The 26,632-nt window shown below is 37.5% G+C and overlaps 3 protein-coding genes across 6 annotated transcripts in view; 2 read left to right on the top strand and 1 right to left on the bottom strand.

The window, feature by feature from the left end:
- dph3 (diphthamide biosynthesis 3) overlaps positions 1–26,632 on the bottom strand; it is a 258,857-nt gene that overhangs the window by 57,637 nt on the left and 174,588 nt on the right. The gene's annotated exons all lie outside the window — the stretch shown is intronic.
- On the top strand, positions 49–4,382 carry faimb (Fas apoptotic inhibitory molecule b). 2 transcript variants are annotated; one of them, XM_074627365.1, is made up of 5 exons: positions 49–992; positions 1,081–1,420; positions 2,284–2,512; positions 3,164–3,213; positions 4,011–4,382. In XM_074627365.1, exons 2-5 carry the CDS (start codon positions 1,304–1,306, stop codon positions 4,161–4,163), a joined length of 549 nt encoding a protein of 182 aa, XP_074483466.1. In that variant the 5' UTR covers positions 49–992; positions 1,081–1,303; the 3' UTR covers positions 4,164–4,382. The 2 variants fall into 2 exon arrangements, with proteins under 2 accessions (XP_074483466.1, XP_074483465.1); XM_074627364.1 differs by having other exon boundaries at positions 49–1,420.
- agap1 (ArfGAP with GTPase domain, ankyrin repeat and PH domain 1) overlaps positions 5,833–26,632 on the top strand; it is a 145,896-nt gene continuing 125,096 nt past the window's right edge. For 2 of the 3 annotated variants that reach the window (XM_074627641.1, XM_074627640.1), the window contains exon 1: positions 5,833–7,035. In XM_074627641.1, the coding sequence (XP_074483742.1) occupies positions 6,873–7,035 (163 nt within the window). In that variant the 5' untranslated portion in view covers positions 5,833–6,872. Of the gene's footprint in view, positions 7,106–26,632 lie in introns of all 3 variants that reach the window. The other variant, XM_074627642.1, reaches the window with a different exon arrangement.

The following is a 26,632-nucleotide window of genomic DNA, read 5'->3' as shown; positions in this document are numbered from 1 at the left end:
CATTTAAATAAGTTAAAGGAAAGAAGGGTCAAAACTTTTTAAATTTCTAATAATTTTCTGTAAAAAAATACATAATTTAGTGCATTTTCAATTAATTAAAATTAATTGGTAACCAAGAGAGTCATTTTATATATAGAGAGAATAAAGTTTCTCAAAATAAATTAATATTTTGGGGGTTTTTTCTTTCTGAGAAATTTACATTTTCTTGTTTCTGTGTAGAAAATATAAATAAAATCACAGAGACATAAAATAAAGCACCTCTTCATAAAACGGCTGTATTTATGCTCAGAAAACTGAATTAAGTTGAATTAATATTAGAAGCAGAATGAAGTTGAGAGTTGTGATCTATTGTTTGGCCACTAGAGGGCGTCCTGACTTTACTGTTAAATAGAGAGTTCATCAAATAGAATACAAACAATGATAAACTATTAATGCTATTAATAAAATGATAAATTGAACAAGTTAAAACAAAAATTGCAATATTAAAAATAAAATAAAATAAATTTGAATAAAAATAATAAATTTACAAAAATCAAAAAATGTACAATCTTAAAAAAACTCAACATTATTAAAAATTAAAAAAGAATAGAATGATAAATAAAAAAAACATTTTTAATAAATTGAAAAATACAATAAAACCTTAACATTTCTATAATAAACTAAAGTAAAAATGGGTTTAAATATTTCCCTCCTTCCTTCCTGTATAAATGTGTTAGTTGTGTTCCTCCTCTTCCTCCAGTGAAAGTGTCTTTGTGTTACATAATACCTGTGTTAGATGTCTGGAGGCCGTCCAGGTTCAAACAGGTCACATAAAGTGAAACAGGAACATGACTGACGTCCGGTAGCTGTCCTGCTGCAGGCTGTAAGATCTGATCTGACGTGAGACACATGAAACCGTCTGAAACAACAACAACGACGATGACAACAATAGCAGCTTTGTGTGAGCTGCTGGAGAGCCGGCAGAGCTGCTTTCTGATGGCCTCGGGGAGGGGGTGACTGCTTCCTTTACTTCTCTACTTCTGTATTTGAATGTACTGTGTCATAGTAGTTTGACCGGTTCTTGTTGTTTTGTCCATGCAGAGGTCAGAGGTCATCTCCAGAGCATCACCCTGCAGACACACTTCCTGTGTGGAGCAGTAGAGGAGGAGTCTGCGATGTGTCCTGGTAATCAGTGTCAGTGTAGTGAGCTGACGTCTGTAATCCTCTTATTCAGTATAATACACCTGCTGCTGAGCACAGACGAGTCTAACAGGACTCCAACAGCTGAGGACATGATCCAGTGAGTCCAAGTCCACTGTCCGACATGCTGGGTGGAGATCTGGTGGCGGCGTGGGACGTGGCGCTGAGCGACGGCGTCTACAGGGTGGAGTTCGCTCATGGAACGACCACGGGGAAACGCATCGTGTACGTCAACGGACAGGTGAGACCGTGTTCACGTCCGGAGGTCTGGTGGCACCCTGAGAAGGTGGAAAGGTTCTGGATAGAACCTCTCAGAAGGGGGTTCTGGGTGAAATCCTGTAGTAAGAAGTACTAATATTGCAGTCCTGCTGAATGAATTAATGAATGAAAATAAAATATAAATATTAAATAAAATATATTTTAATGAAACTGATGAATAACAAAATCTCAACATTTAAATAAGTTAAAAATAAAAAAATATAAAATGCAACATACTAATTAAATAAACATAATGAATGAACTATCTCAATTTTTAGATAAGTTAAATAATATAAGTTGCAATATCAATAAAAAAAATAATTATGAATATGTATAAAATAAAGAAAACTCAAAATTTAAATAAGTTGTAAATTGTAAATAAAATAAAATAAATTTGACTACAAAATCTCAAAATTTTAACAAGTTAAAAAAAAAAAAAATGTTAAGAAAAGGTTAAAATAAATTTGATTAATAATGATTCACAAAAAAAAAATCAAAATTTAAATAAGTAAAAAAATAAATTAAACATGTAAAATAAACCTCAATATTTAAAAAAGTTAAAATAAATATCAGTAAAATAAAATAAATTTGAATAAAAATTATGTAAAAAAAATCTTAATTTAAATAAGTAAAGAAAATACATAAACATGTAAAAAGAAAACTCAATATTAAGCTAATATAAAGTTAATATAAATTTAAATAAAATAAAAATTATAAATAAAATAAATTTGAATAAAAGTAATGAATAAAAAAATCTCAAAATTTAAATAATTTAAAGAAAAAACATAAAAACGTTAAATCAATAAAATAAAATGTGTTTTTTAATTTGACTGAATGTGCCAACAGGAAGCGGTGAGGAAGGACTGGCTGTTCAAGCTGGTGGGGAAGGAGACGTTCAGCGTGGGGAGCTCCAACACCAGAGCCACCATCATCATCGAGGCCGTCGGCGGCTTCGCCTACCAGTACACGCTGGAGGTGGATGGCAAGAGTCTGCAGACCTTCATCGACAACCGGGCCAAGACCTCCAAGACCTGGCTGCTCCGGGTGGAGGATCGGGACTACAGGGTGGTCCTGGGTGAGACCCAGACCTGGTCTACGTTCTAAACCTCATACTTTATACTTTTACTACAGCTGCCCTCACAAAGTACTACACACAGACTAAATACTATGGTAGTACTGGAACGCACATCCAGATGTTTGTGGTGATGTGACTGTAATCTGCTCAGGTCACATGACCACCTGCAGCAACCTGATTGGACGACAGAGACTCAACCTGACTGATCATAACAAACACAAAGAAGTCACCTCATGTATGTAATTATGAAATTAGAGATAATTACAGGCGTGACTTTGAACACAAAGTGACAACGAGCCACAAACCACAGCAGTAACTGTGGTACAAGTACTTCAGTTAAAGTAGAAATACCACAGTGGGAAACTACTCCTGAATACAACATGTTACTTCAGTTAAAGTACTTCAGTATTAACAGTAAAATGTAATTAATGATAACGTATTTATTATTAAAATGTAATTAATTTAATGAGGAAAAATATGTCGTTAAATTACAGTTACTGTAGTAGAGTAGAGTTATAAAGTAGAATAAAATAGAAATAGAGTAAATGTACTTTGTAAACAACAGGTTCAGTTATAGTGAGATAATATGTGAAGAGTATTATTATTTTATATATAAATATCTACTGTTGTTGTTGTTGTTATTTCCAACAGAGAAGGACACGATGGACGTTTGGTGCAACGGACAGAAAATGGACACGACGGTGAGAATCACTTCACTAATTAATTTCATTTCATTTCAATTTATTTTATTTTATTTTATTTTATTTTATTTTACTTTAATTTAATTTAATTTAATTTTATTTTATTTTATTAATACAGTATCATCTTTTGTTTTAAACCTCAATGAGAGTTTTTATTGTTTTTGATAACAAGCTTGAGATTAATGTCACTGAGATATAAAAAATAAACTTCAATCCGGAGCTAAATATGTTAAAAAATATATATAACTATAATCTGGGTTTAAAATCCTGCAAATACTCAGAGTAGTACAGAGTACTTCCTGTTGTTAATATCTGTTTATTTGACCTTTTTCATAACAAAACAGAAGAACACGAGCGTTAAGGTGCTTATCTGACGTCTCTTTATAATCAGTTATTTATTGTGTATTTAATTAATTGGTTTGGTTTATAAAGTAAGATACTAATAGCATCTCCCTAAAAGAAAGAAACATGCACATACATTCATAAAAATACACTCTAATGTATTTAAAAGATGATTCTGGTGTTTCTACTGTCTTCATTTAATTAAAGTTTCCCAACATAGGGGTCGGGACCCCTTTAAGGGCCCACTGGATCCATCTGAGGGGTCAACAGATGATTAACAAGAAAGGAAACAACGCAAAATGATGTTTAATTTATTCAGACTTTTACTGATGAAAATGTTGGGAAGCACTGGTTTAAAGGATGCTCACCTGTTGTTTCAAAATAAGAGTTAAAGGAAACGTGTTGACGGTGAAATGACTGCAGATAAAGTGTGTTTTGTGGCGGCGCGTTCGCAGGGCGAGTTCGTGGACGACGGCACGGAGACGCTCTTCCTGTTGGGCGAACACGAGTGCTGCATCAAGGCGACCAGCGGTGGGAAGAAAAAGGGCGGCATTGTGCACTTTTTACTGCTGGACGGAGAGAAAATACCAGTTTCAACACAACAATAGACGGCTGGAACAGAGCTGAGAGCTCAAAGAGACTCTATGAGTGACGAGGTATTTAAAGTACCACGCAGTACTACAGTAGTACTTATGTTTTTCAACATTTAGATGACACATTTAGAAAATACAGATATGTTCATGTAAATATAAATAAACACTGAAATGTGCAGTTTAACACGGTTGTGTTTTTATGCTCCAAAAGGTGTCATTTTATTTTGAAATCAAATTAAAAATAAGAAATATACTATTTTTAAGTCATTTTTGTGCACAATCCACGCAATGAGTATTCTCCTGAATGCTTTACGTCAAGCACGCGCCAGTTGGCGAGAGGAAGACTGGAAAAGGGGAGGTTCTATTTTCAAAATAAAAGCATATCAGACTCAGAAATACTTGAGTGATCGGTAAATTTGGGCTGTTACAGTTGCTCTTATATAAACATAAACAAATGTAAGAAAATAGAAATAAATGAGTATGTTACATGTATATTATGTTCATAATGCTACAACATATAACACAATATATGTAAATAAATTTAAATGAAAAATAAAGAATAAAAATAAATAAAATAATATAAAATAAATAATAAAAATACTGAATAATTATTATTTAATAATTTATTCTAATACTAGGATAAAACAATAAAAAATATAAATATATAAAGGTTTCTCTGTGTTTCGTGGAATTCAGTCTATAACATTTTTAGAATATTTACACATTTTGGAAGTAGTTTTACGTCCATTTCATATTCAGACAAACACTGCATGGTAAAGTGACAGTAGTGTGATTAATAACAGCAGAGTGTAATATAAATATAATAAGTTAAGATAAGATAAGATGAACCTTTATTAATCCCCGGAGGGAAATTCAGGTGTCAAAGCAGCAACATCAGCAAACAGAGTGAAACACAGGAGAGGTAAAGGTATACAACAATTATAAAAACAATAATAGAGATATAAAAGATACAAAGTGAATGGGTGAACTTAGTGTGTGCAGTCCCTCAATAAATAAATGTAGTATGTACAATAAATAAATGTAATATGTACATATGTGCAGTCTATAAAGTGGTATATAATGTAAAGTGCGCCAGTGGTTAGAGTCCAAGATAGTTGCAGATAGTGCGTGTTTAAAGTTCTTAATAATATAGAATATGATGCAAAAAACAGTGTATATATTACATAATAAATATATATATTTTTAAATTTTAAATAAACTAAATTAAACCACTGGTTTAATCTATAATAATATATCATCATGTATTAGTTGATTTTTTTAATTTGTTTTTATAATCTGAATATGTAAATTAACTGCCAGATAAATTAAAATAAATAAATAATAAAAAAACTAATTTTCTAGTATAAAGTAGCATACAAATGGAAATACTTAAGTAAAGTACCTCAAATTGCCCTTAAAGGTCCCATGTCATGCTCATTTTCAGGTTCATACTTGTATTTTGTGTTTCTAATAGAACATGTTTACATGCTTTAATGTTAAAAAAAAACTTTATTTTCCTCATACTGTCTGTCTGAATATACCTGTATTCACCATCTCTCTGAAACGCTCCGTTTTAGCGCATTTTAGTGACTTTATTCTTGTAATATTATGATTTTATTCTCGATATATACTTTCCAGTAATTGTATTTTATTTTGAAACGTGTAACCGGAACCTGCGTGGTAGTAGTGTGCGCAGCTTGGAGCCCAGCGGAGGCTCATGACGTCCCCGGCCGGGATCCTGTAGCTCTAGTCGGGATGAATCTCACCGCAGCACCGGAGGAGTGTTCGGGCTCCGGGATTGCGTCTGGACTAACCTGTGATATAACGCTGGGTGTTGTTTAACACAACCTCCTGGATTCACCTGGAGGAGACCAACCGGTGGAGGAACCGGAGACACCGGACTGAGGAGGTCCGATCCAGCTGCTGGTCCTGGAGACTAAACACTAAACAACGGGAACATCCCGACTACCGGACCACCGGACTACCGGAGCCTGGAAGATACTGCTAGCTGGTTAGCTGGTTAGCTTAGCCAGGCTAGCTTGTTAGCATTAGCCGGCTAGCTTGTTAGCATTAGCTGGCTAGCTTGTTAGCATTAGCAGGCTAGCTTGTTTTAGCGTTAACCAGGCTAGCTTGTTAGCATTAGCCGGCTAGCTTGTTAGCATTAGCTGGCTAGCCTGTTAGCTTGTTAGCATAGCAACAAGGCCGTTTTGGACTCTTCTCTGTGAGCTCGTTTGTGACTCTTTGTGACTCTATAAAGCTGCTTTAAACCTGATAAACCCTCATAAAGCGGCCGAAGTGTCACTTTAAGCCCGCTCTGTCTGTGAGGATGTGAGGACTCTCATCAGGTCTCTACATGGTTCACCAGACCGGGCTCTGAAGCAGGACACCCCGGAGACAGGCTGCCTGCAGCGGGCAGCAGCAGCAGTCTGCACCGCATCACTACCTCCATCCATCAACAACAACATTCATATATATATATATCCATATCTATATCTATATATATAATTAACCTCCAGGCATGTAGAGGAGGAAACACTGTGTTCTACATGCACAAATCACCACCTAGTGATTTAACTCTACATGTGATAAACTGAACTGCACCAGGGTCCATTGAAGAAAAGCATGATTTAAGCTTCCCTTCAGTCCTGGAGGTCACAGCTTTCACCTTCCTCTCTGTCCGCCTCCACCTCACTACACCAGGCCGATCCGCGCCGATCCGCAGCCATGAACTACCAGCAGCACCTCGCCAACTCAGCCGCCATCCGATCCGAGATCCAGAGGTTCGAGTCCGTGCACCCGAACATCTACTCCATCTACGAGCTGCTGGAGCGGGTGGAGGAGCCGCTGCTGCAGAACCAGATCCGGGAGCATGTCATCGCAATTGAAGGTAGGACAGTGGAGGGATGCTGGGGGGGATGCTGGTGTTAAAATACCCGAAAACACTGCGACAAACCCGGGTAATCCCACACAGACACACGGACTCACACGGGCTCTTAAATGTGGCAAAATTATCATGAAGTCTGGTGGCTTCACTGCTGTCAACAGTTGCTTTGATTTTCTGCTGGTTTGCACTTTGCAGTGATGAAATCGGTTTGTTTGACATGTTTTGCCAACATTTTATATATATAAAATAATAATAATAATAGACAGGACTGTTATGTACACAGGTAGTGGGAAAAATACACATAAATATTATATAAATATATACAAAAACACCAAGAAATTAATAAATAAAACGTTTATATACAAGTCAAGTGTTCTGTAAGTTGTGAACAATAAAATTGTGTAAAAAAATAAATAAATACTGAATGGATATACATATGGACTGGATGATTATGTACAGTATGTACATGTGAAGATGTCTATATACTGTATTTACAGAATTAGTTTTATTGCCAAGTACAAGGAATTTGATTCCGGATCTCCTAAACATAATTACACAGATATAGTAAAAACAGCTAGGGACAAGACAACATACACATACAATATATATATATATATATTCACTACTTGTGTTCATAACAGTCCTGTCTATTATTTACCTTTATTTGTCCCGTTGTGTGGTCAGTTCCTGTGTCAGTCTGTTGGCTTCTCTGCTGTCAACAGTTGGTGGTTTGCAGTGATGAAATCGGTTTGTTTGACATTATTTGCTATATGTTTTGGATGTTCCCTGATACCAGCAATACTATCCAGGTCCATTATTGTTTATTAGTACCACTAATAGTTGCCTGATTAATCTGGAATTGGCATATTTGTTCCAGCTTTGTGCAAATTAGCATCAGAATAACACTATCATGATCTTTTAATGACCTTAACAAAGACATAATGCTGTGTTTTCTAAGAGCAAACATGTGTTACATCTCTTACGTGTTATTTGTTTGTATTTTTGCATGAAGTTTGGTTCACGATCATTGTGGTTTTTGCATTCATTGGACATAATTTCCCATATGATGTGCTGGGAGAGGCTTATATTTTGATGTTATTGCTTGATTCCAGCAATAATATCCGGGTCCAGTATTGTTTATTACTGGAATTTGTTGTCCTGTTTTCCATCTGTGTGTCCTTTTATAATAAATTAGCATCAGAATAACACTATTGTGATCTTTTAATAACCTTAACAAAGACATAATGCTGTGTTTTCTAAGAGCACATGTGTGCTACAATCTCAAACATGTTTGTATGTATTTTTGCATGAAGTTTGGTGCATGATCGTTGACACTTTTGCATTTATTGGACATCATTTCACATATTTTGTGTTGGTGGAGGCTTATATTTTATATACTAGGACTATCATTTAATATCGCAGTCAGAATTATAGTAATATACTCTTCTGCAGTTTAAAAACAGTCATCCGAACAAAGCCTGCATTTGTACTAAGATTTGTAAGACAATATACCACTCAGTATTGATTTATCGATTGATGCGGGTGGGAAGAATCTGAGTCCTTTTAAAGGATATCCATATAGGGTTTCATATTTCTTATCATTTCACCATCATTTCCATATTTATAGGTTGTTTCTGTCTTTGTTGTCGTTGTTGTTGTCGTCGTTGTTGTTGGTTTGAATAAACGGCGTCACCTGTGATCAGATAAAAACAGTGGAAATGTGAATGGACCCTGGTTGTTCTGCGTAACACACAGTTGTCGTTGGCTCCTCCAGATTCTCTGGCTCCCATGAGGATGGAGATGAAAAAAGATCTTGTGAAGTCTGTTTGTCACATACCAGACTGTGTTTAGAAAAGCCTGTTTTCTGGTCCAAAACATGAAGCTGCTCTGTTTGCGTGACTTTGTTTAGGAACATCTGTAGGATGCACAGATGTGCTCAGGCAGCCAGAGCCCTGTGATGTTCTGCCAGGTTTTATTTAGACCAAAAGAAGAGAATGTGTGTTTAAAAAAAAAAAAAATTCAAATACATTTTATTAATGTCATTTAAAAAAAATAAAGGAGTATTTGATTTCTGTGTTTTTTTAAATTTTATATTATTATTATTATTATTATTATTATTATTATTATTATTATTATTATTATTATTTAAATATAGGAGTCATTTGATTTGTGTTTTTTTTTTTTATTTCATTACATTAATTTAATTTTTATATATAAGAGTCATTTGATTTCTGTGTTTTTTATTTGATTATATTATTATTATTATTATTATTATTATTATTATAATTATAATTATGAATGAATGAAAGACTTTATTTCGAACATAAAAATGTATGTGTTTTTTCATTTTATTATTATATTATTATAATTATTATTATTATTTTTAAATATAGGAGTTATTTGATTTTTTGGCCAAAATGTGACAATATTTATATAAAAAAAATCAATACAAAATATAATAATAGTATAGTATTGATTTAGTATTGATAGATTATCCATGAAGACTTATCAGTGGGTTTGCACAGATTTTGTTGGGTTAATCGTTTGTCCAGATTGTTTTAATTTAATTGATAACATTATTATTAGTTATTGTTATATAGTGCAGGGAAGTCGTGAAAAACTATGATTTAATAATGCATCATACTCTCATACTCTCATACTTAAGAGACTTTTACTTAATAAGACTTTTTGAATGAACCTCTGCAGCTTAATTTGCTTTTATTTAGACCAAAAGAAGAGAAAACTCTTCTTTTACACATCTTTAAAGGTCACAGTACTGATGCATTTAATAACGGGGATTTTGACCTTAGCACACAGAAAGTGTCCAGCAGTGCTGCTAACCGTGGACTCAAATGAACAGGGTTTGGTTTGAGGGAGATTTAGCCGAATCCTTTATGTATTTCATGATGTAAATTGAATCAAAGTGTGCTTTAGGAGCAGAAGAGTGTCTGAGCTTCATAACACAATAGAGTCGGAGCAGTGACTCGCTTGCTGCCACTTTGCTCATTTCCATTTTGCCTGAATTGGCCGGCGCTCGGTGACTCACTCCGCCTGCTCTCATGCTGGAAATAACCCAAAACAGCAGCAGCAGCATCATCAGCATCCGTACTACTGTCATCTCTGCCTCTCAGCGCACATCTGGACGCGTCGCTCAGACTCATGTCACGTTATGTAACCTCTGAGCTGGAGAGGCCGCCGTCCCGTCCGTGTGTTCGTGTTGGCGTTATGTAAGAAAGTTGTCGATTGGTCCGAGACTAACTGGTTCCTATTGAGGAGGTGACTCGTCCTAGTTACTGCTCCGTGACTCACATCTCGCCACACATGCGGTGGCGGTGGTTGCGGTGGCGGTGGCGTTGGCGTTGTGGCTCATTTGCATGTGAGGTGTGTGTGAGGATGGATGGATGTCCTGCCAGCCAGGTGACACTGACCCACTTTCTGTCTGTGCTGGTTATTATTAACAAGTCCACCTTTACTGAGCCGAGCGGAGCGGAGCTCAGGCTGCTGTGAACATCACACACTTTACTCTCCCACAGAACAGCTGGAAACACTGTCGGCTTTCATTTAACTAACACACACTTTTACAGACTTAAAGGAGGATAATTAACACCAGCGTCAGGAAACTACAACAACCAGAGTCTGTTAGTCTCAACGGGAAGCTTTAGAGGATTGAGTTTGATCATTTCCTTTTTGAATGATGAATTATCGAGAACCAAAGAAATATATTCTAACAAACATCAGCCAGGAGGCTCCTCGCAGTTTGTAGCTGTATTAAAACATAACAAGTACCTTTAGCAAACATTTGATTTCTTCTATTAATTGTCTGTGATTTGTCTGCTTTTTAAAATGGATTTCTCATTAATTATAATAATATTAGTACATGATACTCGCATACACAACACACATATACACTCGCTATGTGTCTGATAATTCATTTGTTGCTTTGTGTGTGTTTTTTAATTTAATTTAATATTTTTATATAGGTGTCATTTGAATTGTTTTATTTAATTTAATTAATTTATATATATATATAGAAATCAAATGACTCATATAAAAAAATACAAATAAAATGACAAATATAAAAATAAAATAATTAAATTGAATAAAAAAACACAAATCAAAATGACTCCTATATATAAAAAAAAAAGAAATACATAAAATAAAATAAAAAAAACACAAATCAAATGACTAATGTATAAAAAAGTTTTTAGCATGCAGTATAAATGCTATTTTTGCATATTCTAAAACTGTATTTTCGGTGCGTTTATACTAGGACAGTTTTCCTAGAATTAAATTAAAAATATTGCAATATATAAAGTATATTATGGCAGTTTATTGAATGGTTACCCCTATCAGATCGCCAGATTATATATACATATATATATATTATAATTATTATAATAATAATTGTTCTAAGTAACAATGTCCCTACATCATACTCAAACAGGTGTTAAATTATATTTCTGTGTGGTGTTAAAGAGGTCTTGTGAAGTTATAATTCATAATTTAGTAGTAAGTTTTGTTGATTTTTGCTGCTTATTAAAGGAAAGTCTTCACATAAGTTGATTTATTTTGAACATCAGTGAGTTGTGACTTTAATTGAAGCCTTTGTGAATGAACCTCTGCAGGTAATGATCCATTAAAAGCAGGTTTAGTAGGTTAAATGATGATGTATCGTTGCAGTGGCCTGTCTCAGTAGACTCCAGTAGACTACAGTAGAGGAGAGTAGACCAGGTGCAGCAGTCTCTACTGTAATCTCTCCACTAACTCACTCTTTGTTTCTCGTGCTGCTGCTTTTGTCTCATTTTGTTGGCGGCGGTGGCGGCGGTCCAGCCTGCAGTCAGTGAACGCACCATGTGACCTAGTTAGCCTCTCCGTGGTGTGTTTGTTCACCCTCCAGGCTCTTTATCATGTAGTCAGGATCATACCCACACAATGACCGCTCTCCTGTTTCAATACCTGGCTTATCCAGGAGCAAGGCACTGAGACCGGCAGGGTGACGGGTTCAACTCCCGCTGGGGAGCGACCTGGGACCCGGGACCCGGGACCCGGGACCCGGGACCTGGGACCTGGGACCTGGGACCACCTGTTTACTGATTCATTATCACATTATGGGTTGTTTTAATGGAGTTAACAGTCGTCGATTCATTACAGAGATTCAGACAGAAGAGTTATAATTAAATATTGAATGAATAAATCAAGTAACTCTTATATAAAAAAATAATAAAATATAAAAAAAACACACAAATCAAATTACTAATATATAAAAAACAAATCAATAAAATAAAATATAACACACACAAATTAAATGACTCTTATAAAAAAAATATTATAATAATTTAAAAAAAAAACACACAAATCAAATGACTAATATATACAAAATACATAAAATAAAATGAAGAAACACATATCAAATGACTAATGTATGTTTTTAGCATGCAGTATAAATGCTATTTAAAAACATTGCAATATATATATATATGTCAGTATATTGAATGGTTGCACCTATCGGATCGCCAGATTCTGGCCAATACACCGCCGTATATTCAAGTTGCTGCAACTACAGTTGTATTTTGATGAAATCAACCATGTCAGCAAACGGTTGAACGGTCGGAGCTCGTGATGAAGTTTCACTAGATGAGTGTTTTTCGTATCGTGCATGTTAGAGAGAGAGAGAGAGAGAGAGTGTTTCCAGAGATCAGAGGTATCAGTCGTGTCCTCTTGTTTGTTTCCCATAATGCTTTGTTTCCCATAATGCTCAGAACAATGTGATGGTGGCAGCTGGAGGCCGTCAGCGAGCGGTTACGTAACGGCTGATTGACGTCTAATAACAGTAATAAGAAGTCACAGGGATGCTTTTTAAACGAGGGCTTTAACCGTTACATAACGCCGGCCGCGGCGCTGCCAGCACGCCACTCTGTCTTTAGACATTACGCTGAGATCTGTGCACCTTTTGTCCACAAACAGCCCGCTGACTGCACCAGATTAAAGTGGCTGTGTCCGTTTTTACCCTTCTTTCATTAGGCCTAATGTACGACGTGAAGCGTGACTCATCATCAGGGTGAGGTACAGTGAGCGTGATCACGATGATTATGAACAAACGTTTCATCGATATCTGCTGTTTGACCCGTCTGAAGCTCAATACGGGATCTGAATAGTGTTTATTGTGATATTATTTATAAAAACGAATGGTTCAGAATGTAACCACGACTTCAACATCTGTACCGCTGGATGGATGACTCCACAGTTTCTCCAGCAGCCAGATGCTGACTCACTCTCTGGCAGCTTTTCTCTGCAGGTTTTAAATTAACAGGAGACTCGGTGTCAAACGCTGGCAGATATAGAAGTATATGATATATAGACATATAAGTAAATGTCAGTCATCGCGTCTATGGAGGACGGGAGCTGCCAAAATCTAAAATAAATCAATCAATCAATTAATAAATAACCCTATAAATAAATAAATATGGAATTAAATGTACCAACAATAAAATTAATAATAGATGTAGGCAATAATTAATTGATATTTCTGTTTTAATTTACTTCTTTATTTATTTATGTTTGTATTAATTCCCCCATCACTCTACTATTTAATTTTCCCTTTTATTTATTTATTTATTTTTGTAAACTTTTTAATTAATTAATTAATTTTTGCATTTATTTTTTATTTAATTTATTTTTTAATTGTATGTATGTATCGAGTCATCTATTTAATTTCCCCCTTTTATTTATTTATTTATTTTGTAAACTTTTAAGTATATTTATTTACTTATGCATGATTTTCCCTTTGCATTTTCCTCACTTACTTATTTCCCCAAGCTTATTTATTTAGTTTTTTATTGATTTCTTTATGCATTTCTGCCTCATAACTTAAATTAGAATAGAAGAGTAGATATGTCTTCAAACAGAAGTGTTGATTGTACACAGGAGAAAAGACATGAACTATATTTACCTGTTTAGTTTTAACATAATGATAAATCCTTGTAGGTAGGTAGGTAGTGAATAATGACTTCCTTCTCTCATGTCAGAGGTCAGTACCAACATATGGAGCTGGATCCACAGGTCACAGTGAGGTCAGAGGTCACTCAGTGGAGTTAACCAGCTGATCCAGTGAGACGAGGTTAACTGGGATGTGACTGGGATTAGTTAACTTTTGCTGCTCCCTTTAATGTGCCTCCAGTGGGTTAATATGGATCCCAGTTAAACTCGGAGACCTCCAGCAGACTCAGCGCTGCTTTCTGCTGTTGAGGTTCAAAGGTTGTGGAGAACACCAGGAGACTCTGGTGTCTTCTCCCGCTCTGTGTTGAATATTAATCATCTGGATTTAATCCGTTGTAGTGAGGCAGGAGGACGACGGTAGTTACAGAGATATTAAGGGCAGTCTCTACTTAACATGATGTAATCTGGTCCCAGTCCTTCATAATAATGTGTAGCTTTAGTGGATGGATTAACACACTGGTTTACATTTACTGTTGTTTTGCTTACAATTGGAGCAGCTGGGGTGGGAGTCACCTTCAGTTTATTTAATTTTATTCATATTTAATTTATATTTGGGGGGTAGGTTATTTATCATTATTAGTTATATATTTTTATTTTTATATTTTTTTATTGATGTATTATGTACATTTTTGGGGGGTAGTTATCATTATTGATAATTTGATTATTTTATTTTATTCATTTATTTTTTTATTTTGTTTTTGGTGGAGGGTATTTATCATTATTAGTAATAATTTATTATTTTTGTTTTATTTATTATAATTTTTTGGGGGGCATTTATCATAATTAGTAATGTTATTATTTTTGTTTATTTATTTTATTTTTATTTTTTGGGGGAGTATCATTATTAGTATAATTTTATTATTTTTATTGTACTTATCTACTATTTTATTTTTTTATTTTTACCTTTTTTAGTCAGGGGATTTATCATTATTAGTAATCATTTTATATTTTTGAGGGTTTTTTTAAGTTAATATTTTGTTTTGAATTGTGTAATTTTTTTTTTAATAATTTGCAATGCATACATTTAAAACCAATAATATTTAATCACAAAAAAAGGAGCAGCTTTTGCATGTTCTGGGATCTGTTTCACCAATTTCACTCACTTATTTTGACACATTTCTTTAATAATATTTCCATAATTTAAACAGGCACCATATTCATATGAAATAGTCTTGCAGGGCTCACAAATTCATCTGCAGTTTATGAGCAACAATCAGCATCATTTTCCTAAACTAAAGTAAGTAAAATGGCAGTAAATGAACGCTGGAAACACAAAACCAGTACCAGCTCTGCAGCTCAACATGGAAATGAGACGTTCCCAGTGTTTGTCCTGAACTTCCTGTCTCCTCCAGCATGACATCAGAGTCCTCCTGCACCGCACGCCGCGTTCGTCCTCAGATTAACGAGATAACGAGAGTCCCCAGAGCCGTCCTGTCGCTCGTTAAACCCGGAGGATGATGCGCTCGCTCATCGATCGGCCTGCGGCGGAACAAGAAGGAGAGAGGAGGAGGGGGGGGTAGATATCGATGCAGGAGTTGGTGTCATCACGCTGCTGTCTGAGGGATTTATACACATTAAATACCTCAATATCAAGTCAGATGTGTGTTTAGAGGGTCTGAATCCAGTCAACGATGAATACGTCTATATTAGTGGGATAATCAATCAATAGATCCTTTATTTATAGTCTCTATGAAGGATAAACTAGTAGTTATTACTAGATAATCATAATATTAGGAGGTTTTTCTGCATGTGTGCATCCAGAAAGACCTACAAAACTTAAATGCCTCATGCAATTCAGATGGTTTTATATATTTATCAGAGAAAGAAGTATTGTTGTGAACCAGTATCAAGCTCAAAGTAGTACTACTAACTAGCTTCCATGAGCAAAAAGTACTTAAATTAAATTAAATTAAATTAAATTAGATTTGATATAATTGAATTTAATTTGATTTGATTTAATTTGATTTAATTTAATTTAACTTAATTTTATTTTATTTAACTTAATTTTATTTTATTTTACTTCATTTAAAACAATTTAAATGTATTATTTTAAATGTATAATTTATTAACTTTTTATTCATTCATTTACATTTTTTATTTTTAATTTAAAATAATTTAAATGTATTTATTTTAAATGAATTAGTTATTAAAAAAGTACAGTAAAGTATGAGGACAAAGACTCTGTGTCCACATACTGTTGTCCATACAGTGTAGTGTAAGTACTTCATCAGTCTGTTAAATAACGTGGTGGCGAAGCGTCTCTCCTCTTGTTGTAATTGGACTCAGCTGAGGAGAAACCCCCCCATCGCCGCCACGCTGACTCCATCGCCGCCCGTCCGTCCGTCTGTTTAGCGTGCAGCCGAAGCAGTGATCTCTGGGTAGAAACCTCCAGGCTCCCATTAGGGAAACGTGGTTACCGGCCGTCCCAAACACATGACTGCACTTGAATACAGCGACGACGATGATGATGATTCTGACCTTCGTCTAAAGCTCTTTATTCTAAAGAGTGTCATCACAACACTCTGATTACACAACACGGCTTCTACCAAAGTAGAGTTTAAAGAGAACAGTAAGGAACTATAAATATCACCATTTCTCCCACAGAAGGTCATCAAAAGTCAACATATAGTACGGCATCAACATTAATTACAAAGTTAAAAAAGAATCATACTTTACTATGCCATAACAATCATGGAAAAGTTTAAAGAAAAACCTCATAAAAATCTTTAAAGGGTCTGTTAGTAAGAATCATAATGTCTTGTTAACAGCTTCACCTGTGTCCGTTAAGTCAACTAAAGTCAGCGTCCTGTTGCTGGCGCTTGTGCTCGCTCTACATAGACATGAAGGAGCATCGCTCAACACAGTGAGGAGACACACGTCAGCTAAAAGCACAATATCACTCTATATTCCAGCTGCTTGGCAGTAATGTTAGCTGACCAGACCAAGGTCTCTCCATGAATCAATGCTGATCCTAGTGTTGGCTTTTCCCGCCTCAGCCTCCCGACCGCGGCCGGAGGGAACGGGGGAGACGATAACGTTTCTCTCTGCGGAGCCCCGTCACTTCACAAGACACGGGAAACCTCTGTTGGTCTGGAGGAGCTGCAGCAGTTATTTCTGCACAAACGTCCACTGAACATTCACTAGATATTCTCAGAGCTAAACTAACTCTTCTGCAGTGTGGAGTGAGCAGCATGCACGAGAGAGGTGGAGAGAGAGAGAGAGAAGGAGCGCGGTGTGTGAGTGAAGGCAGGCAGAGGAGCAGAGGAGCAGAGGAGCAGAGACTCCGGTCCTGGAGACCAAAGCTACGGTCTCCTCCGCGTCCTCCGACCGCGGCCAACACTGTTTAACAGCTTCACTAGATACAACCAAGAGGTTTTGGTGCTTCACTGGAGTTTGTGTTGGAGTCTGAGTCTGAACAGCGGAGACACACGAGAGACCACGAGACACACGAGAGACCAGGAGACACACGAGAGACCATGAGACACACGAGAGACCACGAGACACACGAGAGACCATGAGACACACGAGAGACCGTGAGACACACGAGAGACCATGAGACACACGAGAGACCAGGAGACACACGAGAGACCAGGAGACACACGAGAGACCGTGAGACACACGAGAGACCGTGAGACACACGAGAGACCGTGAGACACACGAGAGACCATGAGACACACGAGAGACCAGGAGACACACGAGAGACCATGAGACACACGAGAGACCGTGAGACACACGAGAGACCGTGAGACACACGAGAGACCGTGAGACACACGAGAGACCAGGAGACACACGAGAGACCGTGAGACACACGAGAGACCGTGAGACACACGAGAGACCGTGAGACACACGAGAGACCGTGAGACACACGAGAGACCAGGAGACACACGAGAGACCAGGAGACACACGAGAGACCATGAGACACACGAGAGACCATGAGACACACGAGAGACCATGAGACACACGAGAGACCATGAGACACACGAGAGACCAGGAGACACACGAGAGACCATGAGACACACGAGAGACCAGGAGACACACGAGAGACCAGGAGACACACGAGAGACCATGAGACACACGAGAGACCATGAGACACACGAGAGACCAGGAGACACACGAGAGACCAGGAGACACACGAGAGACCATGAGACACACGAGAGACCAGGAGACACACGAGAGACCAGGAGACACACGAGAGACCATGAGACACACGAGAGACCAGGAGACACACGAGAGACCAGGAGACACACGAGAGACCAGGAGACACACGAGAGACCAGGAGACACACGAGAGACCAGGAGACACACGAGAGACCATGAGACACACGAGAGACCATGAGACACACGAGAGACCAGGAGACACACGAGAGACCATGAGACACACGAGAGACCAGGAGACACACGAGAGACCAGGAGACACACGAGAGACCATGAGACACACGAGAGACCAGGAGACACACGAGAGACCAGGAGACACACGAGAGACCAGGAGACACACGAGAGACCATGAGACACACGAGAGACCAGGAGACACACGAGAGACCATGAGACACACGAGAGACCATGAGACACACGAGAGACCAGGAGACACACGAGAGACCAGGAGACACACGAGAGACCATGAGACACACGAGAGACCAGGAGACACACGAGAGACCAGGAGACACACGAGAGACCATGAGACACACGAGAGACCAGGAGACACACGAGAGACCAGGAGACACACGAGAGACCATGAGACACACGAGAGACCATGAGACACACGAGAGACCATGAGACACACGAGAGACCATGAGACACACGAGAGACCATGAGACACACGAGAGACCATGAGACACACGAGAGACCAGGAGACACACGAGAGACCGTGAGACACACGAGAGACCGTGAGACACACGAGAGACCGTGAGACACACGAGAGACCGTGAGACACACGAGAGACCAGGAGACACACGAGAGACCGTGAGACACACGAGAGACCGTGAGACACACGAGAGACCGTGAGACACACGAGAGACCGTGAGACACACGAGAGACCAGGAGACACACGAGAGACCAGGAGACACACGAGAGACCATGAGACACACGAGAGACCATGAGACACACGAGAGACCATGAGACACACGAGAGACCATGAGACACACGAGAGACCAGGAGACACACGAGAGACCATGAGACACACGAGAGACCAGGAGACACACGAGAGACCAGGAGACACACGAGAGACCATGAGACACACGAGAGACCATGAGACACACGAGAGACCAGGAGACACACGAGAGACCAGGAGACACACGAGAGACCATGAGACACACGAGAGACCAGGAGACACACGAGAGACCAGGAGACACACGAGAGACCATGAGACACACGAGAGACCAGGAGACACACGAGAGACCAGGAGACACACGAGAGACCAGGAGACACACGAGAGACCAGGAGACACACGAGAGACCATGAGACACACGAGAGACCATGAGACACACGAGAGACCAGGAGACACACGAGAGACCATGAGACACACGAGAGACCAGGAGACACACGAGAGACCAGGAGACACACGAGAGACCATGAGACACACGAGAGACCAGGAGACACACGAGAGACCAGGAGACACACGAGAGACCATGAGACACACGAGAGACCAGGAGACACACGAGAGACCATGAGACACACGAGAGACCATGAGACACACGAGAGACCAGGAGACACACGAGAGACCAGGAGACACACGAGAGACCATGAGACACACGAGAGACCAGGAGACACACGAGAGACCAGGAGACACACGAGAGACCATGAGACACACGAGAGACCAGGAGACACACGAGAGACCAGGAGACACACGAGAGACCATGAGACACACGAGAGACCATGAGACACACGAGAGACCATGAGACACACGAGAGACCATGAGACACACGAGAGACCATGAGACACACGAGAGACCATGAGACACACGAGAGACCATGAGACACACGAGAGACCATGAGACACACGAGAGACCATGAGACACACGAGAGACCATGAGACACACGAGAGACCATGAGACACACGAGAGACCACGAGACACACGAGAGACCAGGAGACACACGAGAGACCATGAGACACACGAGAGACCATGAGACACACGAGAGACCATGAGACACCGACCAGCAATGATTTATACCTGGAAGAAGTTATAAACAGAACCTTTAAAAAAATAAATAAAATAAAAGTCAGAAAAATAATTTGTAAAAAGTCACAAAGTAAAAAAATAAAATGATAGTACACTGTGCCATAAAAGCCATGAAAAATTATAAAACAAATCATTTTTAAAAAGTTATAAAATCATTTAAAAAAGTAATTAAAAATAATTTATAAAAATCATCTTAAAAGTCATAAAGAATAATTTAAAATAAATCATAAAAAGTAAAAAACATAAATCATAGTAGACATTGCAATAAAAGCCATGAAAGAGTTAGAAAAACCTTTTTTAAAAAAAGTCAAAAAATCATAGTATACTACAAAACAAGACATTTTCTCCTGTTTTCTTTTATTAATTGATAATGAAAACACTCGTTAGTCGCAGCCCTGATGTGTGTGATTTTATAAGTTAAGTGCTGACAGAGTTTTATTCAGGATCTTCTGGTTCCATCTTCTCATTCTGGTCTCTGTGGATCATTTTCTAGACGGACTGTGAACCAGAGAGAAACCTGATAGATGAATAGTTTATTAAAGTTCCTGTATACGTGAGATAAATCAGTATGAGGCCTCTGATCCATCAGTCTTCTGTCTTCCTCCTCTTCATCAGTCTTTAATGGGTCATTGTGTCTGAATAATGCAGAGCTCCGGGCTTCTGCTGCTAAATCTGGTTCCTCATCTCTCTGCTGATTGGCTGATCTGAATCTCCCATCATGCAGCGCTGCAGCTCAGTGTTTGGGTTTCTTTCTGCTCGTTTGTTGACAGTGAGTCAGGTTTGAGTCAGGTTTGACTCATTTGATTTTACGTCACCATGTTTTATCTGCTGTGGTTCTCAGAGGAAGTGAATCGGGTGAACTCACCTGTTTCACTCTCACAGCTTCCTCATTGTGCATCTAAAACCTCGTTTTCACATCATGTTCTGTGTACGTTAGTAAAGCATCCTGCAGCTCTAACAGACTCATACAGAGTCCTCAGAACCAGGTCGGTCAGGTGACACTAATACGCCTTAAACTGTCATCCTGAAAACTCCTATCAGACTAATACTTTATAATCATGTTAGAAATCATAAATCATATCTCAGTTTGGAGGGACGAGAATAAATATGTCCTATTCTTACTTTAAATCATAATAATATTGCAGCATTTTGTATTTAATCAGCATAAATGAGAGGGGGAAGTATCAGTTGTCTGTTCTTCCTCGTCCAGAAATAAAAAAAGTAACTGGAAATCCCCAAATACTAATATTATTATCCAAGATTCCATTTTTTTGGTTATTATTAACCGATTATTGATTAAGTTACATCTTTAGTGCTGTGTAATCATAGCTAAAACCTGCTTTTAACCGGTCTGGAGCTTCAATTAATCTATGAAGTCATATAGGAAGCAAATCATTTAATTTAATTAAATTAAATTTTACTTTATTTTGTTTTGGTTTATTTTATTTTATTTTATTTTATATTATTTTATTTTACTTTATATTATTTTAAATTTATAAATTTTTGTATTCATTCATTTAAATTTGTTTTGTTATTTTTTATTTTAATTTGATTTAATTTTACTTTATTTAAAATAATTGAAATGTATTATTTATTAAATTTGTATTAATTTATTTAAAAATATTATTTATTTAATTTTAATTAAATGTTTTAAATGTATTATTTATTCGGTTTTTATTCATTGATTTAAATATATTATTTAGGATTATATCATTATAAACTGAATATATTTTGGATAAAACAAGACATCTATTTCCAGACGTTTAATAGCCTTATTGTTTAATCCGTTAATATGAGAAAGTAATCAACAGGTTATTAGATGAGAACAATGATTAGTTGCAGCTCTGCGTGCGACTCACAGCCTCGGTTCGGTTTCACTTCTGTTTCAGCGTGTTCTCTGTTCCTCAACGAGACAAACGTATTTACTGTAACTACTTCTAGATTATAATAAATGCATTCATAAACTTGACATGTATATAAAGCATCCTGGTTGTTGTTGTTAAGGAGAAAACATCCATAAGAGGCTTTGACCTTGTAGATATCGGAGCGTGATCGTTAGTGTTGTGTAAGACTTGGATCAGCGTTGGCGTCGGTGCAGCTGTGGCGTCCAGCTGCAGCGTCCTCTGACGGGAAGCTGCAGACACTGACCTGACCTGAACAATAGAGAGCTCTTGCAGCAGGTATAAAAATAGGCTTCCTGCCCGCTGCTCAACAATGCTCCCACGTCTCCCGTCTGGTGGAGCGTCTCTCGTTACAGTCGGAGCTGATTAAACGTAGAGGAATCACAGCGAGGCGGAGGGTGGTGACGTCACTTCCTGCTCCTGCTCCGATCTTTGAGGATTTCATCTCGTCCTGCATGTTGTCGGAGGCGAGCAGCAGGCAGCAGGCAGCAGATGCTCGGCAGCCCCTCAAGGCCTCGCCTCGTTCACCGATTAATCATTTATCACCTAATTAATCTGACACAACAAACCACCACCACCACGTAGCCTAATTAGACCACTGAACCACCACGTGAAGGCTAAGAGAAGTCAGAGGCATTCTGGGTGTTTCGGTACCAAACTATCATCAGTTTGATACCAAAACCTCTCAGTGCTTCAGTGATAAATGAACTTTAAACTCACGCTGCTGAACGAGAGCAACATGAGGTCAACTCAAACTCAAAAATATATTCACTTTACAATCATAGAAGACGAAGGAAACCAGAAAATACTCGTGTTTGAGACGAGAGTTTAGGTTTTTCTCTTAAACAAATGACTCCATAAAATACCTATATGGAGGACGGAACCTGCAAAAGTCAAAATTAATAAATAAATGTCTCGCTATTTAAATAAATAAATACATGATTTGATAACTAAATAAATGACCTGATATTTAAATGAATGAATAAATAAGTAAATGATTCGATAAATAAATAAATGACTCGATAAAATACCTATATGGAGGACGGAACCTGCCAAAGTCAAAATAAATAAATAAATGAATAAATAAATACAAAATATATTATTCAAAATAAATGTAGACATTAATTAATTGATTAAACGTGACATAAATTGATATCTGTTTAATTTGCTTCTTTATTTATTTATCTTTGTTTTAACCATCCTATCTATCTACTCTTCTGTTTAATTTTCCCTTCTATTTATTTATTTTATTAACTTTTACATTTATTTGTTATTCATACAAAATGTTTGAAAATATAATTTCTGTATTTTTCTTAAAAAATGAACTAAAAAAAACAATCAATAATCAGCTCTAATATTTAATATAATACTTAATTTCTTTACCTCAAAGCAAAGTAAACGTTCTGGAGGTAAATGTCGTCTTGTATCAGGATGAGTTGGTCTCCTCTCTCCTCCTCTGAGCGTCTCGGCTGTGACTCACCAGAACATCATCTCTGTGTTTTATGGATTTCACTAGAAACTCCCACTGCAGTACATAACACAACATTTATAACACTGCTCTTCACTTCCTGTCAGCAGTAACACTCACATCTTTAACTTCTTGTCCGACTGGCTGCTCAGAAAGCTCAGATATACCGTTTATGAGACAGTGTGAATGGAGTTTGGTTGCAGAGAGATGGACGTCAGGGTGGGCTTTATATCCAAGAAGAAGAAGAGGAGGAGGAGGAGGAGGATAGGAAGCAAGGGAAGGAGAGGAAAGCTGATCCCTCCGGCCATGCCTCCAACAACAAAGCATTCTGGGAGCTAAATAAGACTTCACTGTGTGAAACGGAGCCTGAGTGGGAAGCCCCAAATTCCTCCAAACACAAGAGGGAAAACAGTTAGTAGTCTGGTCCGCTGAGCTCATATTCATCTATTCATCTACAGAACAGAGTCGCTATTTAATACACGATTCATAAACCGACTTACTGACTTACTGTTACTGACTACCCATCAGATACAGCCTCTGACTGTCACATCACACCAGACTGATGTCATCTAACACCGACGCAACAACAAGATCAGTACAAGATATCCATGATATATATACAGAGACAGTGGCTGTTCAGAGAGGACACAAGGAGAGGACACAAGGGGAGGAGATGGGAGAGAACAGGAGACAAGGGGGAGAGAAGAGGAGGAGAGGATGGGTAGAGGAAAGGGGAGAAGGAGGATGAGAGTAAAGAAGGAGAGAAGAGAGGAGGAAAGGAGATAAGTGGAGAAGGAGGAGAAGAGACGAGACGAGGAGAGGAGAGGAGGGAGAGAGGAAAGGAGGCAAGGTGAGAAAGACACAAGAAGGAGAGGAGAGGAAAGGTGAAGAGTGGAGGGTGAGATGAGAGGAAACAAGAGGAGACAAGGAGAGGAGGAGAAGGGGAGAGAAGATGCGGAGAGGAGGTGGAGAAAGGAGAGAAGGACACAAGAAGGAGAGGAGGAGACTAGGAAGAACTGCTTCAGATGAACATATCTATCTATCTGTCTGTCTGATGAAGATCATTTTCCTCCTCATCTTCAGTTATTGATGATCGACTCTGGTGACAGACACACTGTTTCCTGTGACTCCTTCACAATAAGAGCCCTGAGAGAGAAGCAGCAGTAGAAGTGTTGTTAATCTGGTTTGATTGAATGAACCTCTGAAACATTATTACTGTAATTAATTCAAATAAAACCACATTATTTATTTAAAATCTGTAGTTATTACAAAGAGATGTTTGTCTTGTCAGTTCATCTAGTTCAAAACCTCCGTTGGAAATCTGCTGATTTAACACAACACTCGAGATATGGTCCTGTTTGGCCTTCAGAATGATGTCATCACCACAGCGCTCTCTTCTTTGGGTTGTTGAAAGGCATTCTGGGAGATGTAGGAAGCTTGAACCTGTAACCTTTTTATTGTATGACACATTGATCAGCACACAGAGAGGTTATTAAATATTAACCAGCCCAGTGGAACCTGACCTGGTAAATCACAGTGAGGTGTTATTCTGTGGGCTGCGGCGCCCTCTGCAGGCCGGATCACAGCGTTCCCACCGCTCACTGAACTCCTGGAATATCCTGGAGACTCCTGCAGGGAACATAGTTGTGGATTATTGAAGGATTTCTGCCTGTTTTTCAGATTTTACCTCTCAAAGTGGTCAGTTTTAAATCTATATATATATATATGCACTATTTCACTATGTAATCTTTCTGAAAATTCATGGTTAGTACTTCCAAAAATCAGTGTTATTCCACTGTCCCTACTCAATTTGTGATCTCTAAATGCTTTACTGAAATTAGAAATTAAATTAAAATAAGAGCTTTCTCATAGTTTAGAAGTCTGTTGTGGATAAATTTACTTATTTTCTGTTCATTATTATCAGTTCAGACAGGAGTACAATAAAAATAAATAAATCTGTGAAAGAATACGAATATAAAGAGGAATAAATGAAAGATTAAATAAGTAAATAAAGGGATACAAATAAATATATGACATTATAAAATAAAAATAACTGTTTTTTAAATATACAGACAATACATTCATATAAAATATAATATAAAATATATTAATTTATATGCAAAAAATAAATATTTTGAAAAATATCAAACCAATAAATAAATGTGAAAATAAATGAAATTGCTTATTATTATTCTTTTATATTTTATTTGTCTTTATATTTACACATTTATTCATTCTTTAATTTATTTTTCGTTATACTTTGACATTTATTTATTTACTAATTTATTCTTTTATTTATTTCTTGTTATACTTTGACATTTTTTTATTTGCTGATTTATTATTATATTTATTTCTCTTTATATTTACACATTTTTTTATTTACTGATTTATTATTTTATATATTTCTCTTTATATTTACACATTTATTTATTTACTGATTTATTATTTTATTTATTTCTCTTTTTATTTCCATTTTTTTGTTATTTAATTATTTATTCCTTTATTTATTTCTACATTTATTTTCCTATTTTTTTTGACAGATTTATTCTTTTTATTATGACACTGCTGTGACTCCATACGGTCCCGTCAGCGGCGCCCTCTGCAGGCAGAATGAACCCCTGACGCGTCTCTTCTGCTTTCACATCAGATTTCAGGCTCCGTCCTCAGCCGTGAATATTGGGGCTGTTTTTGGGTCACGGCTGTCAGTTTGAATCGTCCTCCGTTCACTCTCAGCTCTCTGCTGTCTGGAGGGTTCTGGAGGGTTCTGTAGTTCCTGTCGGCCGTCACAGACGTTTCTAAAAACACCAGAGCTGCAGTTGTGTTCTGATATTCTCCTTCTGTTTGATATAGAGTAAATCCTCTTTCATACCACACTGGGTCTTTGTCTCATTCAGTCTGTTGACTTCAGTTTCCCACAATGCCTCTTGATGATGGAACAAAGATGTTTTGTTCATGGAGCGGAGAGGTTTCACTCTGCAGACTCTTTAAGGCAGTTTTTACTCAGTTTCCAAGGAGAGTTGTGTTCTTCTTCTCTGGTTTATAGTAGAAGTAGAAGAAGAAA

Source organism: Sebastes fasciatus, chromosome 24, assembly GCF_043250625.1.
Source record: "Sebastes fasciatus isolate fSebFas1 chromosome 24, fSebFas1.pri, whole genome shotgun sequence".
NCBI lineage: Eukaryota > Metazoa > Chordata > Actinopteri > Perciformes > Sebastidae > Sebastes > Sebastes fasciatus.
The sequence above is the reverse complement of the archived record's forward strand: the minus strand, read 5'-3'. Positions and strand labels throughout refer to the sequence as shown.